General features: G+C 56.3%; 2 protein-coding genes across 3 annotated transcripts in view; one reads left to right on the forward strand and one right to left on the reverse strand.

Annotated features, from left to right (window-relative positions):
• The window catches only part of CDH23 (cadherin related 23), a 223,341-nt gene that overhangs the window by 187,848 nt on the left and 20,480 nt on the right, over nt 1-15,013 (forward strand). The window contains 1 exon segment of the mRNA XM_058810630.1: nt 14,755-14,976. Within this exon segment, the coding sequence (XP_058666613.1) occupies nt 14,755-14,976 (222 nt within the window).
• On the reverse strand, nt 160-13,008 carry VSIR (V-set immunoregulatory receptor). 2 transcript variants are annotated; one of them, XM_058810894.1, is made up of 7 exons: nt 12,839-13,008; nt 6,766-7,215; nt 5,819-5,866; nt 4,586-4,693; nt 3,297-3,324; nt 2,068-2,252; nt 160-844 (listed from the first exon to the last, which is right to left on the reverse strand). In XM_058810894.1, the coding sequence occupies exons 1-7, from the start codon at nt 12,900-12,902 to the stop codon at nt 807-809; spliced, it is 921 nt and encodes a 306-aa protein (XP_058666877.1). In that variant the 5' UTR covers nt 12,903-13,008; the 3' UTR covers nt 160-806. The 2 variants fall into 2 exon arrangements, with proteins under 2 accessions (XP_058666877.1, XP_058666876.1); XM_058810893.1 differs by having other exon boundaries at nt 2,068-2,255.

Raw genomic sequence — 15,013 nt, forward strand, 5'->3', positions numbered from 1 at the left:
ACAGAGTCCTCTCTGGCTGCTCTGGCCCTGCTGGCCCCAGGAGAGCAAGGCTCTCCTCACAGGAATATCCTGCAACACCCTCCAGATGAACTTCCTAACTGACAGCCATTAGGAAAAAAACAGAAAAGAAAAAAAGAAACCAAATGAAAACCATAAACATCCTTTTTTCCTTTTAATCAGCACTGATAATGAAACAAACAGAAAGATAAATTGCCCTGATCCCAAGCCAAGGATAAAAGTGCAGCAGAAATAAGGCTCCTCCTAACATGTGTTCTGCTGAAAGGCAGCAGCATCACAAGTCCATGGCCGTTTCAAAAGGCTGGTGAGGAAAGAGGGCTCTGGTGGCAGCAGGGAGCCTCTCCCCTTCCTGTTTTGCAAAGAAAAAGGTAGTACAAGGTTGGCTGGTGATCCTGTTTTGTTCCATGCTGAATAAAGTATTTTACCATCCACTTGCAGAGAGGATGTTCAGTCAAGGATCCAGAAACGTGTTGATGTTGCAGAGCTGAGAGCCTGGCAATAAGTTAATCCTCAGGGAAGTCTGCAGGTGCAGGACATCCTCCCATCCCCACATCCTCAATTTCCAGCTAGTCTGTAGAATGTGGGCAGTACAGAGCACTTCTCCATGGAAACAGGTAGTTAAAAATCAAAATCTGAGCGAGAGAGGTTCACTTCCAGTCCCAGGGCAGTGGCAGGGTGGGAGGCAAGGGCAGGGATCCTGCACACAGCTTCGTTTCTTAAGGCACTCCTGGGGCTGTTGTCTGGGTGAGCATGGCCTGCTCTGCAGGATGTGGTTTCCTCCGGGCTCCTCAGGCTTTCAAGGAATTTGGTGAGTCAGGAACAGGATCTGGAAAAGGCAGAGCAGGGGTGTTAGTCCAGCTCGCAGCTGAGGGGATATCATTCCAGGAAGTGAGCAAACTCTGGTTTTGTGTGGAAAACAGAGGGCTTAGGTCCCTCCCATCTTTCAAGCCACCAAGTTTTTGATGTCACCAGCTGTAGGATGATGGGGGTAGGACAGTCAGGACAGACGGAGACCAGAGATCTCTGCAGCCAGGTTGTGGAATTTGGGGTTTATTGCACAGGGCCTGGATGCAGGGCCCTGCTGGGATTTGGGGTTTATTGCACAGGGCCTGGGTGCAGGGCCCTGCTGGGATTTGGGGTTTATTGCACAGGGCCTGGGTGCAGGGCCCTGCTGGGATTTGGGGTTTATTGCACAGGGCCTGGGTGCAGGGCCCTGCTGGGATTTGGGGTTTATTGCACAGGGCCTGGGTGCAGGGCCCTGCTGGGAGCTGCCAGACACAGCCCAGAGCAGGCCCCAGAGAGAGAAAGAGGGGTAAAGAGAGTGGGAAAGAGGATGAGAGAGCGAGGTTCCTGTTACAATACAATAAATCTTCTTCTGGTTGTGGAACTTGGGGTTTATTGCACAGGGCCTGGGTGCAGGGCCCTGCCAGCCACAGCCCAGAGCAGGCCCCAGAGAAGAGAGGGGCGGAGAGGATGAGAAGGTGAGAGAGTAAAAGGAAAGAGAGTAAAAGGGGTAAGAGAATAAATGGGGTAAGAGGCAGGAGCTAAGAGAGCAAAGTTCCCATTACAATCCAATAAATCACCTTCTGTGTTGAATATTCTGATTCTCACTAACCAATCTAGTACAAGATACAAATCCTATAGCATTTCCATACAGCCTATAAGAATCACTACATTACCATACTGTGCTACATTTTAAACCCTAAAAACTCCTCTTTGGGCCCTTTCTGCCAAGCTGTAGGGTCTGCTCTGAGCCTTGGGCCTGTCTGCAAGCAGAGGGTGTTGTTCCATCAGAAGGGGATCACCTTCAGCTGGCCACACCATTGTTTTCGCGTTGTTCGGTAGCTGAGGCATCTCGAAGCTTGCCTTCATTTCAGTCTCCCTTACAGTTTCCACATTCTCAAAATCTTTTGCCAGACAATCATATTTACAAGGCTTCCCCGTTCCATCTCCCCAACAACCAACACCAATTTTCCGGCTGACATTTAACCCCCGCTTTCCCCTGCCCTCCCCAGCCTCTCGGAGGCGCCGAGCCCTGCCGGCACTCACCCAGCGTGGGGAAGAAGCAGTCCCCGGGCCCGGGCGGGGACAGGGGCGTGCTGGGCTCCGACAGCAGGTGCCGGCCGGACTCGGAGGGCAGCCTGCCGGCCGCGTAGTGCAGCGGGGCCCGGGCCCGGGGCTCCGCGCTGCCCGCCGGCCCCGCCTCGAACACGGGGTTCTCGATGCCCTGCGCCCTGCTGAGAGACACACAGGCGTTGGCGTCCTTGTTTCAGCTCGGTTTTTGTATCCCCGAGGGGAAAATAAAGCTTTTTTTTGGCTGAGCGTTGGGAACAGGCAAGCAGGGCAGGGAGCGTGTTCCGGTGGTGGGGTCTCGGCTGAGAGAGCAAATGGGGAGCCCAGGGCAGGGTGAAAGCTCAGCCCAAGTGGTTTCAGGCAATGGCATCTCAGCTGAGAGCAAACAGGGAGCTCAGTTCAGGGGGGAAAGTGGCATCTCATCTGAGAGCAAATAGGGAACCCAGTTCAGGGGGGAAAGTTCAGCCCCAATGGTTTCAGGCAGTGAAATCTCAGTTGAGAGCAAATGGAGAGCCCAGGGCAGGGAAAAAGTGATTTCAGGTCATGGCATCTCAGCTGAGAGCAAACAGGGAGCCCAATTCAGGGGGGAAAGCTCAGCCCAAGTGGTTTCAGGCAGTGGGATCTCAGTTAAGAACAAATAGGGAGCCCAGAGCAGAGGGAAAGCTCAGCCCAGGTGGTTTCAGGCCATGGCATCTCAGCTGAGAGCAAATGGGGAGCCCAGTTCAGGGGGGAAAGCTCAGCCCAAGTGGTTTCAGGCTGTGGGATCACAGAGAAAATGGGGAGCCCAGTGCAGGGAGGAAACTCAGCCCAAGTAGTTTCAGGCTGTGGCATCTCAGAGAAAATGGGGAGCCCGGGGCAGGGGTAAAGTGGTTTCAGGTCATGGCATCTCAGCTGAGAGCAAACAGGGAGCCCAGAGCAGAGGGAAAGCTCAGCCCAAGTGGTTTCAGATCTTCCTGGGGTGCAGGGAGAGGCAGGCCCTTGAAAAAGGGAAGGAGGCACTTTCCACATGGAGAGAAGGAAGAGAAACAGTGATTTCCCAGAAAGGGAAAGGACTAAGGGCGGGGTGACACCAGCAGCCCTTCCATTCTGCTGGGCTGGGGATTTGTGCCAGATCCAAGGGGCAGGAGGAGAGGACAAGCCCTGAGCAGGGTCTGGGATGCAGGCTGCAGGGTGTGTGAGGAGCTGGGAGCTCCTGGGTTCCTTACCTATCCATCCTGACAAGCTCGTGGGCACCTGCCAAAGGCAAAATGTGTGGGGTGAGTGCTGGCAGCACAGGGCCCAGCATCAGGCCCAGACCCACTGCCAGGGCTGGGCTCTGGTGTCTTATCCCCCTCCAATTCCTCCTCTCCCTTTGCATTCCTCCCTCCCTCACCTGCTTCTTTAGCCCTAAAACCTCCTCCTCTGCATCCCTGCCCTCTCCCACTTGTCCACTCCCCAGATGGACACCCCAGGCTCCAAGGAAGGGGAAGGGACACTCCTGCAGTGGGGTGAAGTGAGGTGCAGCTGCAGCCCAGCCCCGTTTGTGCCCAGATGCACTCAGCACCCACCTGGGGCTCTGCAAACACCACCCGGCACCTGGCTGCCCCTGTTTGCCTGGGCAGCACCAGGTCAGGCATTCCCTCATTCCCACAGCCCCCGTTACTGGGCTCTGCCTGGCTGAGATGCTCGAGTTTTGGCCCAAACTGTGCCAAAGAAAGGTGCTGGGTGGGAATAACCTGGTCCAGGACACCTGAGAGACAAACCCCCCTGGATTTTGCCTGCCCTCTGGGGTGAAGCAGCATCCAGGTGATGCTCTGCAGATGGAGGTGGGAGCCAAAGGGGCGGCTGCAGGGTGTGGCTGTGCAAAGCACAGTTCCCGTTCTGGTGGCTGGCACTGCTGGCACTGTGCCCTCCTGCTGCTGCACAAACCACTTCTCCAAAGGGCTCCTCGGAGCCCCACAGCCCCCACCGAGCTGGGAGAGGAAAACCACAGGGCCCCTCTTGCCCAAGGGTGATGAAATGGCTCTGCCAGTTAAAGGTGGTGCCCCTTTCCGCTTCATTTCTGAAATCCTGGGGAGCCAGGCAGGGGCAGGGGCTCTGCCTCAGCACAGCCAGGGCTGGGGCAGCAGAGGGGACACCTGTGCTATGGCCACAGACATGCCAGGGTCTTTCTAAAGGGGAAGGTGAGAAAAAGTGCAGATAATGCTCTTCAGTTACTTAGGAGGCAAAGCTTCTGTTTCGGGTGTGCAGTGGAGGGAGGGATGAGAACATGAGACGGCTCTCACTGTGGGTGTGGGGGAAGAGCTCAGCAGGGATCCTCCTCACAGTGTCAGGGCCTCCAGCACGCTGCTGGTGTCCCCTCCTGTCCCACAGCAGCCTGCAGGAATGGCTGGTGCTTCCCAGGAGAGCTCCAGGAGAATCCTGGCAGGGCACCTCACACCACATCCACGGGACCTGGTCCCAGTGGAGCACACCCCAGCCAGCCCAGGAGGGGAGAGCGGGCCCTGGCACGTACGTCTGCTGCTGGCAGCTTGTCTCTGCTTGTAGATGAGGAGCAGGATGAGGGGCAGGCAGAGGATGCCCACGATGCAGGCGCCCGTGGCCAGCGCGGCCGCCGTGATGTCTGCAACACAAGAGCGGAGATCAGCCCGACCATCCACCTTCCCTTGGGTTCCCCAGGCCAAAATCACAGATCGTTTAGGATTGAAGAGACCTTAAAGATCATTAAATCCAGCACAGGGCAGCCCTGTGTTGCCTCAGAGCTGAGGCAGTGTGGTCCCACACCACCAGGATGCACTGCCAGCTGTGGCGACAAGCTCTGAAGCATCCTGTCAGAACCCCAGCCGAACCCCTTCGTTGCTGCAGGACATCCCAAGGTTTTTGATGTTCTAGGAGAGAAACCTGATAAAGGCTCCCAGCAGCTTTGGGGCACTGACTCTGACCCAGTGCCAGCCTCAAAGTGCTCAGGCATCAAAGGGCTTGTCACCCTGTGCTAATGAATGTGCCCCTGAGAATGCCACCCCCAGGGGCTCCCAGAAAGCCTGGCAGCCTGCAGGCACATCTGTGGCCATCGAGGAGGTCCTTGTGGGATGGCTTGTGGTGAGGCTGAGGGCTGCTTAAATCAGGGGCAGGTTCAGTTCCTCTCCTGTGCATCCCTGTGAGGAAGCAGCTTCTTTCCCCGTGTGCCTGTGTTTTAGGAGGGGACATTTTTCTCTTTTTTCCTGACAGGGCAGGGTGTCCCAACACTTGAGACTGAAGGTTAGGGACAGGAAAGCACAGCTCATGGGGAGCAGGAACTGCTGCAAAATAATTTTAGCCCAATCTGCCCATTTAGGAGCCAGCAAAGGGGGACAGACAGAGCGACTCAGCTGCACAGTGAAGTGGGGGCATCTCCATGTCTAGACACAGCTCTGGGGGAGCCCCATGCTGTCTGAGCACTCAAGCAAGGTTTGGGTTTCCCCTGCTCAGGCAGAGGTGGCCCGGGCTCGGGGTGCAGCAAGAGGCTCCTGCAACTCTTTGCCTTTCTGTCCCTTCCCGTGTGCTTGGGGCAGCAGCCACTAAACCCCTGCTGCGGGAGGGGGCTCAGGGGCTTTGAAACAACAGAACAGTTGTTCTAAACATGCACTCCCTGTTGGAACAGCATTGGAAAGAACCCTCCCAACCCCAGGGTATAAGGCTGTGTGTGGGCACTGATCCCTAGGGAATGCTTGGGCCAGGATGGCCAGCAGAGAGGGGTTTTGCCCTTTACCTTTGCCGGTGGCAGTGTGAAATGTGCAGTTTTGAAGGCCTCCTTTGCCTGCAGAAGAGAACAGAGAAGCTCAGGATTCGCTCAGGTCCCATAGAACTCCCGACCTGCTGGCTTGTCCTTGCCTTTTCTGCCTGGTATTGAGAACATCATCCCAGAGCAGCCCAAAGCAGGAGTTTAATCCTGAAAAGTGTTCGCTGACATCCCTGCTGCCAGACCCCCTTTGTCCATGGCAACAGGGCCCATCCCTGACCGTGCAGACAATATTTAATTTATTTTTTTTAGTTTAAAAGAAAAGCTAACGCTGCAAATCAAGGCCAGGAGATGCCTTCCCCTCCCTCCTGCCTCTCCCACTGGGCTGCTGTCCCAAGGTTATCTGTGAGCCCTCAGCCTGGCTTGCACCACCAGCCAGCTCCTTTCAAGCTGAGCCTTGTTCTCCTCTCTGCCAGAAGGATGTTGAAGATCACTGAAACTATGTACCATGGATTTTACTGCATTCCAGCCTCTCGAGTTATCAAGATTTTTTCCTTTTTTTTTTTTAAATGTTTCACAGCTTGAGAGTGAAACCTTCAACTTTGACTTCTGGAACTGCATCTAGAAGTGCCCTGCACTTCCAGCATCAGCACAGCTGCCTCCCCATCCCCAGTGCTGCATCCCCCACCTGGCACTGTGCCCTGGCAGGGCTGGCAGGGCAGCCTCACCTCTCTGGATCTGCAGTTCCATGAAGCCATGAGCCACCTGCAGAGTGCAGGGCTTGCCGTGATCTTCCCATCCCCAGAACTTCATCGCCCACCAGCCTTTTCCCTGGCAGGGCTTTCAGGGCAGCCTTACCCCTCCAGATCTGCAGCTCCACAAAGCCATGGGCCACCTGCAGGGTGTGGGGCTCACCATGGCCTCCCCATCCCCATTGCTGCATCCCCCATACCCTTTCCCTGGCAGGACAGCCTCACCTCTCTGCACCTGCAGCTCCACGAAGCCATGGGCCACCTGCAGGGTGTGGGGCTTGCCGTGCCCTTCCCTGCTGACCTCCACGGCGTAGCAGCAGTAATTCCCGCTGTCCTGCAGCGTCACGTTGGTCACCACGATGTGGAAGGCGCCGTGGTGGTCAAGGACGAGCTCCACGCCGCGGTGGCCGCTCGGCCTGCCCGGGGAGGAGGGTTTCTGGGAGGCGTTGTGGTGCCTGGCCAGGTCGTGGTGCAGCTCCCTGTCGGTGACGTTGCGCACGTGGCGCTTGTCGGAGCAGCCCTGGTCACCCGTGCTGCTGAAGTACCAGGTCTTGTAGAGCAGGTCGTGCCGCTCGGCCAGGGCGCCGCTGACGCGGCAGCTCAGGGTCACGTTCTGGCCCTCGGGGCACACACACAGCGAGTACGGGGTGCTGATCAGGAACGCTGCTGCTCCTCCTGCCGAGGACAAGGTGCCGCGTCAGAGCCTGCGCTTACCCTGGGTTTTGTGGTGCTGAAATGGCTCCCAAGGCATTAAAAAGTCTTTTTCCCACCCCTGTGACCAAAGAAGAAGTCGAGATTCCTCAGCTCTGCTTTTCAAGGTTGTTTATTTTCTCTTATCTATCACATTCTTTCTCTGACCTGCTGAGATCTGTCCAGCAGGTCGGTTCGCGGCACACCCTTTGGATGGTGTTAGTTTTTATACTAAAAACCATGTGTACTTTATTCACAAAAATTTTCCAATACCCATCACCTATGTGAGACAGTCTGTCTCTACTCTAAACCAATCCAGAAGTGCCACCATCATAGCAGAAAGTGGAGGCAAACAAAAAGAAGAAGAAAGACGGGACACACCCATATTCCTCCATCTTGCATCTTGAACCCCCATTCTAACCCCAAAAACTGAACTTTCTTGAACCCCCATTCTAACCCCAAAAACTGAACCTTCTTGAACCCCCATTCTAACCCCAAAAACTGAACCCTCTTGAACCCCCATTCTAACCCCAAAAACTGAACCTTCTTGAACCCCCATTCTAACCCCAAAAACTGAACCCTCTTGAACCCCCATTATAACCCCAAACACTGAACCTTCTTGAACCCCCATTCTAACCCCAAAAACTGAACCCTCTTGAACCCCCATTATAACCCCAAACACTGAACCCTCTTGAACCCCCATTCTAACCCCAAAAACTGAACCCTCTTGAACCCCCATTATAACCCCAAACACTGAACCTTCTTGAACCCCCATTCTAACCCCAGAAACTGAACCCTCTTGAACCCCCATTCTAACCCCAAAAATTGACCTTCTTGAACCCCCATTCTAACCCCAGAAATTGAACCTTCTTGAACCCCCATTCTAACCCCAGAAATTGAACCCCAAAAATTCTACTTTTTCACCCTGTGATGAATTCACTATCATTCCACTCAAACCCTTGTGGCTTGTAACTCCTCACACAAAGTTGGTAATTGTTTCCATGGGCTAAAATCAAAGGCACAGGTGTCTTTGACTCCATGCCAAGGTCTCTGAGCCTCTTACCAGGGTCTCCATTCACCCAGGGCAGCCAGAGCAATGTCCTGGGTTCTGATAGTAGAACAACTTTTTGTAGCAAAACTGGCCAAAAAAGCACTGCAAACCCACCACCGATGCTGGCAGAGGGTGGAGAGGCCCTGGCAGGGTTTGCCCACAAGAGCTGTGGCTGTCCCATCCCCAGAAGTGCCCAAGGCCAGGTTGGATGGTGCTCTGAACAACCTGGGATAGGGGAAGATGTGGAAACTGCACGATCTTTAACTCCCTTCTAACCCAAATCTTGCAGGATTTTGTAGTGGGGCTGGGAGCACAACTTCACCCTAGAAATCAACTCTGCATGAGAGAAATGCTTTAAACAGGGTTTAGCACCTGCAGCAGGGAGGCAGGAGCTCCCTGGGGCCAGCAGAGGTGTGGGGCAGGGAGGCAGAGGAGGAGCAAGGCAGCAGGGTTATGGCCTGTGAGGGAGGAAACACCAGCACAGCTGGGCCAGCTGCAGAAAAATAACAAACAGGAGCGAAAACAAACAGAAAAGTGCTAGGAGGAGCAGTGCCCCTCCTTCTGCCCCAGATCCACCCTCCTTGTTTCTCAGCCCCCAGGGAGGAAAAGGGGGAACTGGCTGATGCTGACAGCTAGGAGCTGCTGGGAAATGAAAACAATTTTCAGAGAGAAATTCTGGAATGTGGGCAGAAGGCGTGGCAACAGAGTGGGAGCAGCAGGCACTGCTGGTCTTTCCCCAGCACGTGGGTGGGGGGTTCTGCTGGGTGAGGGGAGCTGTGCTTGAGGGGATGGAAAAGTGCAAAGCCAGGAGAGGTTTTGCTGCTCCTGCCACTCCTTCACGTTTGCAGAAGCGCTAACATCGCTTTGAAAGCAGGAGGAAAAGCAGATTCTGGGTTTATTTACTTCAAATTACAGTGGAAAAGAGATTTCTGGGGCTGGTTTGCAGCGGAGAAGATGCTACAAGGACGAGATGTTTCTTTTTTATTTTGGTAACATCCTGTTGTGCCACATTTTGCTTTGAGGTTTCTCGCTTGCTATATCGAGGGCGTCAGTAGTCACAGGCTGGGTGTGATGAGCCAGCCAGCCCAGGGCTCCCACTGCTGGGCCACCCAGAGAGCACTGTGTCACCAGATGAAACCGAAATCGTGCCTCCCACCGCTGGTGGTTATCTGTGACTCTCGGGGGATGGTGCAGGAGCAGCTGCTGAGTCGCTGCCCGAGGATGCTCTGCGGGGATGCTCTGCGGGGATGCTCTGCAGGGACAGGGAGGCTTTGGCAGGGGGCTCAGCCCCATTGCATCCCTGCTCTGGAGTCCCCAGAGGCAGGGATGCTGTGACCTTTGCCTGACCACGCTGGATAATTGCTTCCTGCTCCCCACTGCACGCACAGGGCACGGCCTGGAGCTGCTCTGGGCTGAGGTTTGTGCGGCCTGAGCTCAGCACTGCCTCTTTCAGTCTCGTTTTCAGGCCCTGACTTCTCCTTCTGCTGCGCTGCTGCTGGGGCCACGGTGCACAGCCAGGCTGGAGGGGTTCTGAGCACAAAAGGCGCTTCAGATGTGCTCCTGATACCTGCTGCAAGGGGAAGTGCCCCATTCACATCGGGGCTCTCCTGGGAGCCGCAGGAAGGGAAGCCAGGGCTCTATTGGAGGAAGCCACACTTCCAACACCTTCCAAAAGTGCCTGCAGGAGCCTTTTGTTTTCCACACACCCCCTCGGATGAAGGAGGGCTCATCCTTGTGTGTTTTGTGAGGCTCTGCCTTGCTGAGCCATCCAGCCTCCACCTCCAGGGCTTGATGGGAACCGTCTGGATGGAAAGTCAGCTCAGCCCACGCTTTCGGGGAGGGGCAGAGGTTACCATGTGTGCAACCCTCAGCATTGCAGGCTCCCCTTCCTTCTCCTCAGGGGGGAAGGCTCTCAGAGCCCTGCAGTGGAGGGGAAAGCAGCTGGCAAGGCACAGTGCAGCCCAGAGCAGGGCCAGGGCAGTTGGTGCTCCCTCCCCAAGAGGCACCGAGGCTTCAAACACGCGCTGGATGCCAGATGGAGCCCAGAGGAGATGTCTTCTGGTGGCGTCTTTATGCCAAAGCCCACAGATCCCTAATCTCCTGGGCTTCTTCCATGCCCAGAGCCCAGGCCTGGCTCCTTCCACACCCCTGCCAAGCCATTCCCTTTGAAGTCAGAGCTGCTGGCAAATGCCAGGATAAAGCCAGACGCCCATCTCTGTGCATCTCCAACTGGCTGGACCAGCTGAGGGCTGAGCTGAGAGCTGTTGTCTTGTCACCATCTGGTAAAGGCAGAGGGGGTCTCAAGCAGGTGCCAGGAGCATCCCTTTTCCTCCTTGGCTCCTCAGTAACTTTGTCTGCAGCCAGTGGTGTTGTGTTGGTGGGGCACAGAGCCCAGTGCAGTGCTGGCATCACTCTCCTGACACCTGGGAACTCTGCTTTCAGACAAAAAGGAAACACAAAAAGTGCAGAAACCTGTGCTGCTTGGCTGACCAGCAGCTCAAATAAATCAGGATTTTATTCTGGGTCAGCGACCAAAAGCCTCTCCTGGCTGCTTCTCCTAGGTTTGGTCCCTGGCCCTGGCAAGCAGGTGTTTGCGCTGCCCTCCTGTGCTTGGCAGATGGGATTTCCACTCTTTTCCTGATCCTGCAGGGATCAGGGCATGGAGCCTTTGGAGGGGCTCACCTGCTGCAGAGGAGGGAGACAGAGATGGGGCAAGGAGCTCTGCTTGCTTTGCTTCCTCTTCTGGGAGTTCTCACAGCAGGCTCACATCAAAGTGCCCTGAGCCCCATCATCACTGTGCTGTGATAGTGCCTCACAGTTATCAGCCAGGTGAGATGTGCAGAAATACCTCGAGCACGAAGGAAAGAGGAGACAAAAAAACTTGCTGGAGATGCCTGAGACGTGCTAACAGCCCCCATCTCCTGCACCCCAGGGGCCAAATGGCTTCCCAGCAGTGGGGTTTCCACCAACAGGGTTCCCAGCAGAGGGGTTCCCATCATCCAGGCAGGGAAGGGAGCAGCCTCGGGGGTCCTGTCTTGCTCCTCTTCCAGCACACCCCTGGCTCAGGGACGGCGCTTGGGATGTGATTTTGGGAAGCCCAGCTCAGCTGCCGTGCTGTAGGGGAAGAGGAGCCACTTCCCCACCCACCTTGCTGCCAGCATCCCCAAGCTGGATGTCTCCAAGGGCCGCTTCTCCATCAATCCCTGCTAAAATTAGCCAGGGGCTCGGGAAGTTTTGGCAGGCGCGGGGTTGCGCAAAGCTCAGTTCCTCTGGCACCAGCCTCACGCCGAACATCAGCATCCCAGCTCGTTGCACTGCAGAAGGCCTGAAGTTCAGTCCCAGCGCCCCAGATGCATAAATGAAATCATCCAAATCCCCGTGGACATGCTGGGAATTGCTCCCTGATGGCTCGGATGAGAAGCAAAACGTGGTCCAGTCCACAGCAGCCTCGCTGTCACACAGGAGAGGAGAAGGCACCTCTGGCCCCATTGGGGCACCTTTGGGATCTTTTCCCGGAGAAACCGTGGTGGCAGCCACTCTGTCCCGGGAGGGAGGGTGAAGCCAAGCCCGATGCTCACCCCCGCCTGCGCCGGGCAGGGAGGAGGGACCACGCTCCTTCCCAGCTTCCCTCTCCGAGCCTCCGTCCACGGTGGGACCGCGTTGTTAACGCCACCGGCCCCGCTGCCTGCCTGGCCCGGAGCCCCGCACGGAACGCTGCTCTGCCGGGGCTGCTGCGGGCTCAGGAGTAGAGCATCCCCCTCCCGCAGCATCCATCCCGCTGAGAGCAGCCAGCGGGCTGGGGAACGCTGCTCTGCGAGCTCAGTAGTAGAGCATCCCCCTCCCGCAGCATCCATCCCGCTGAGAGCTGCCAGCGGGCTGGGGAACGCTGCTCTGCGAGCTCAGTAGTAGAGCATCCCCCTTCCCGCAGCATCCATCCCGCTGAGAGCTGCCAGCGGGCTGGGGAACGCTGCTCTGCGGGCTCAGGAGTAGAGCATCCCCCTTCCCGCAGCATCCATCCCGCTGAGAGCAGCCAGCGGGCTGGGGAACGCTCCCAGCCCCGGGAATCGCTCACTCCGGGCCAGGACAGCTCGGTGGCCCCGGCTGCCCACCCGGCAGCATCCTTAGAGAGGGTATCCCAGCCCCGCGGGCACAAATCCCCTCTCTCTCTCTCGAGAAAAGACCTCTTCAGCTCCCCCTGCGCTGCTGGAGGGGTCTCTTCTCACCGTGGGACCCCCCCGTGCCAGCGAAAAGTGAGGGAACGGAGCGGCTTTTCCAGCCCGGGAGGCTGGCGGGGACAGGGGGCTGCTTGCCTTCCACGCATGTTAGATCAAAGCAGAGGAAGAAAGCGAAAAACACTCTCAGAGTTTTAGAACAGCAGCTCCCCTGCAGCCCCTTCACCCCAGCGCCGTGTGAAAGGCTGGCTCGATCCCACACACACCAAAACCGTGGGGGGAGAGAGCGAGTAATGCGAACACTCGGGATTGCTTGTGCCGGAGCACAGCCCCGGAGGGGAGAGTTTCTGCGGGCACGGAGGAGAGCGAAGCGAGCCGGGCTTACCGTGGGAGGCGAGCAGGCAGAGCGCAGCCAGGAGCAGCCCGGGCCGGGGACGCGCCGTGCCCATGTCGCAGGGGTGGCCGGGCTGGGGCGGCCTCTGCAGAGCCCCCGCACGCTCCGAGCAGCCCCGCAGCCGCAGCCGGACTGGGACGCACAGGAAATTTCATCGCGGTTCGCAGCGCAGCGCTGCCGAGAAGGGCGAGCACCCCCCGGAGGTGAGAGGCTGCAGGGAGAGCCCGGGGTGGGGATGCCTTCGGAGCCCTCCTCCTCCTCATGAAGGGTGCCTCGGCTGCGTTTCTCCCCTTACAGCCTCCTCAGAGCGTTTTTGGGGTGCTAAGGAGGGTGCTCGCCGTGCCAAGGGACTTGTGGGTGAGGGTCTCCGTCCCTGTTCCCAGAAGGAGCTGATTCCTTGGGCCGGCTTGTAACTTTGCTCTCAATTACTGTTTGTGCCTTGTTTGTGAGGATTAAGGAGGCAGAACCTCCTGGGATGGATCCCTGCAGTCCTGGGATGAACGGGCAGCAGGTACAGGGAGGGGTTACTCAGAGCAGTGCCCACTTGGAAAAGGAAACGGAGCTTTCCCAAAAAAACAATGGGAGCAAAGGCCCATCTTCCCCCTACTACAGCCCGTTTGCACTTTGCCCTGAAAGAGCAAAGCAGCCCCGTGGTCTGACACATAACTCCTCCTGGAGCTGCTCTCCAAATTCCAAAGGCATCAACAAAGCCTCTGGCTGCAGCTGAGAGCTGCCTCATTTCCAGTCAGCTTTCCCTGGAAAGTGAAGCCCAGAGAACTCGGAGTTTTGCAACCCGCAGGAAAATTTGCTGCCCGCCTGCTCTGAATCTGGAGTGTGCAGGGAAATAGAAAAGTACCTAATTACAGTGTGGCATTGTGGTTTTTACAGCAAACACGGCTCTGATGCTCCTGCCAAAAACGTAACCCTTGGCTGGCTGGGAGAAATTTGTTGCTGGGGGAAGGTGTGGGCATGAAGCCCAGACACGCCAAGGAAATGGTTTATTGTTCCAAGACCCCGCTCTGTGCAATAAACAATAAACACCAGCCCATCCCAGGTGGGGTGACACCCCTGTGAGACAGACAGGACATCCAGGTGCCTGTGCAGGGCCAGGGACCACTGGAAGAGGCTCTGATCCAGCTGAGCCTGGCCAGCAGTGAAGTTGTGGTCAGCAGGGAGGTGGTGGGACTGTGATGGTGTTCACAGGGGTCTCAGGTTGAGGGAAGAGACGAGGATCTGACTCCATGTTTCAGAAGGCTGATTTATTATTTTATTATATATATTACATTAAAACTATACTAAAAGAATAGAAGAAAGAATTTCATCAGAAGGCTGGCTAAGAATAGAATAGGAAGGAATGATAACAAAGGCTCTGGCTTGGACTCTCTGTCCGAGCCAGCTGACTGTGATTGGCCATTAATTAGAAACACCCAACATGGGCCAATCATAGATGCACCTGTTGCATTCCACAGCAGCAGATAATCAATGTTTACATTTTTTGTTCCTGAGGCCTCCCAGCTTCTCAGGAGGAAAAATCCTAAGGAAAGGATTTTTCATAAAAGATGTCTACGACAGGGACCATGGGCGGTGAGTCCAGTGGTCCCAGATGCTCAGTTTTGTTCCTCCCCTGAGCCGTGGCAGCATCATCTCTGGGATTTGTGTCCCACAGAGCACTTTGCTTGGGAATGAGCGTGTGATTTAATCTCTGATTTAATCTCTGATTTATCTCTGTACACAGCCATCACCTGCAAGTGCATCTGAAGACACGGCTCATTTCACTTGGAGCCCTGAATGCTTTTTGTGTCTCTTGGCAGCGTTGAGCCATTGTTGGTCACTGACCTTGACAGATCCAGCCTTGACTGCCCAGCAAATGCCTCCACTGTGCTTACCACGATGTCCCTGTCCCACAGGCCACCACCACGGTGTACGTCACCATCCTGGACGAGAACGACAACGCTCCCGCCTTCCGGCAGCAGCTCTACGAGGTGACCCTGGACGAGGGCCCCTCCAGCCTCAACGCCAGCCTGGTCACCGTGCAGGCCCTGGACCAGGACGAGGGACCCAACGGCACGGTGGCCTACGCCATCACCGAGGGCAACATCTTGGGTACCTTCCACATCGACAACGCCACGGTCAGTGCGGCCGCCGGCCCCGCTGCACGCGGGTCCC

This window comes from Ammospiza caudacuta, chromosome 9 (genome assembly GCF_027887145.1).
Source record: "Ammospiza caudacuta isolate bAmmCau1 chromosome 9, bAmmCau1.pri, whole genome shotgun sequence".
NCBI classification, from domain to species: domain Eukaryota; kingdom Metazoa; phylum Chordata; class Aves; order Passeriformes; family Passerellidae; genus Ammospiza; species Ammospiza caudacuta.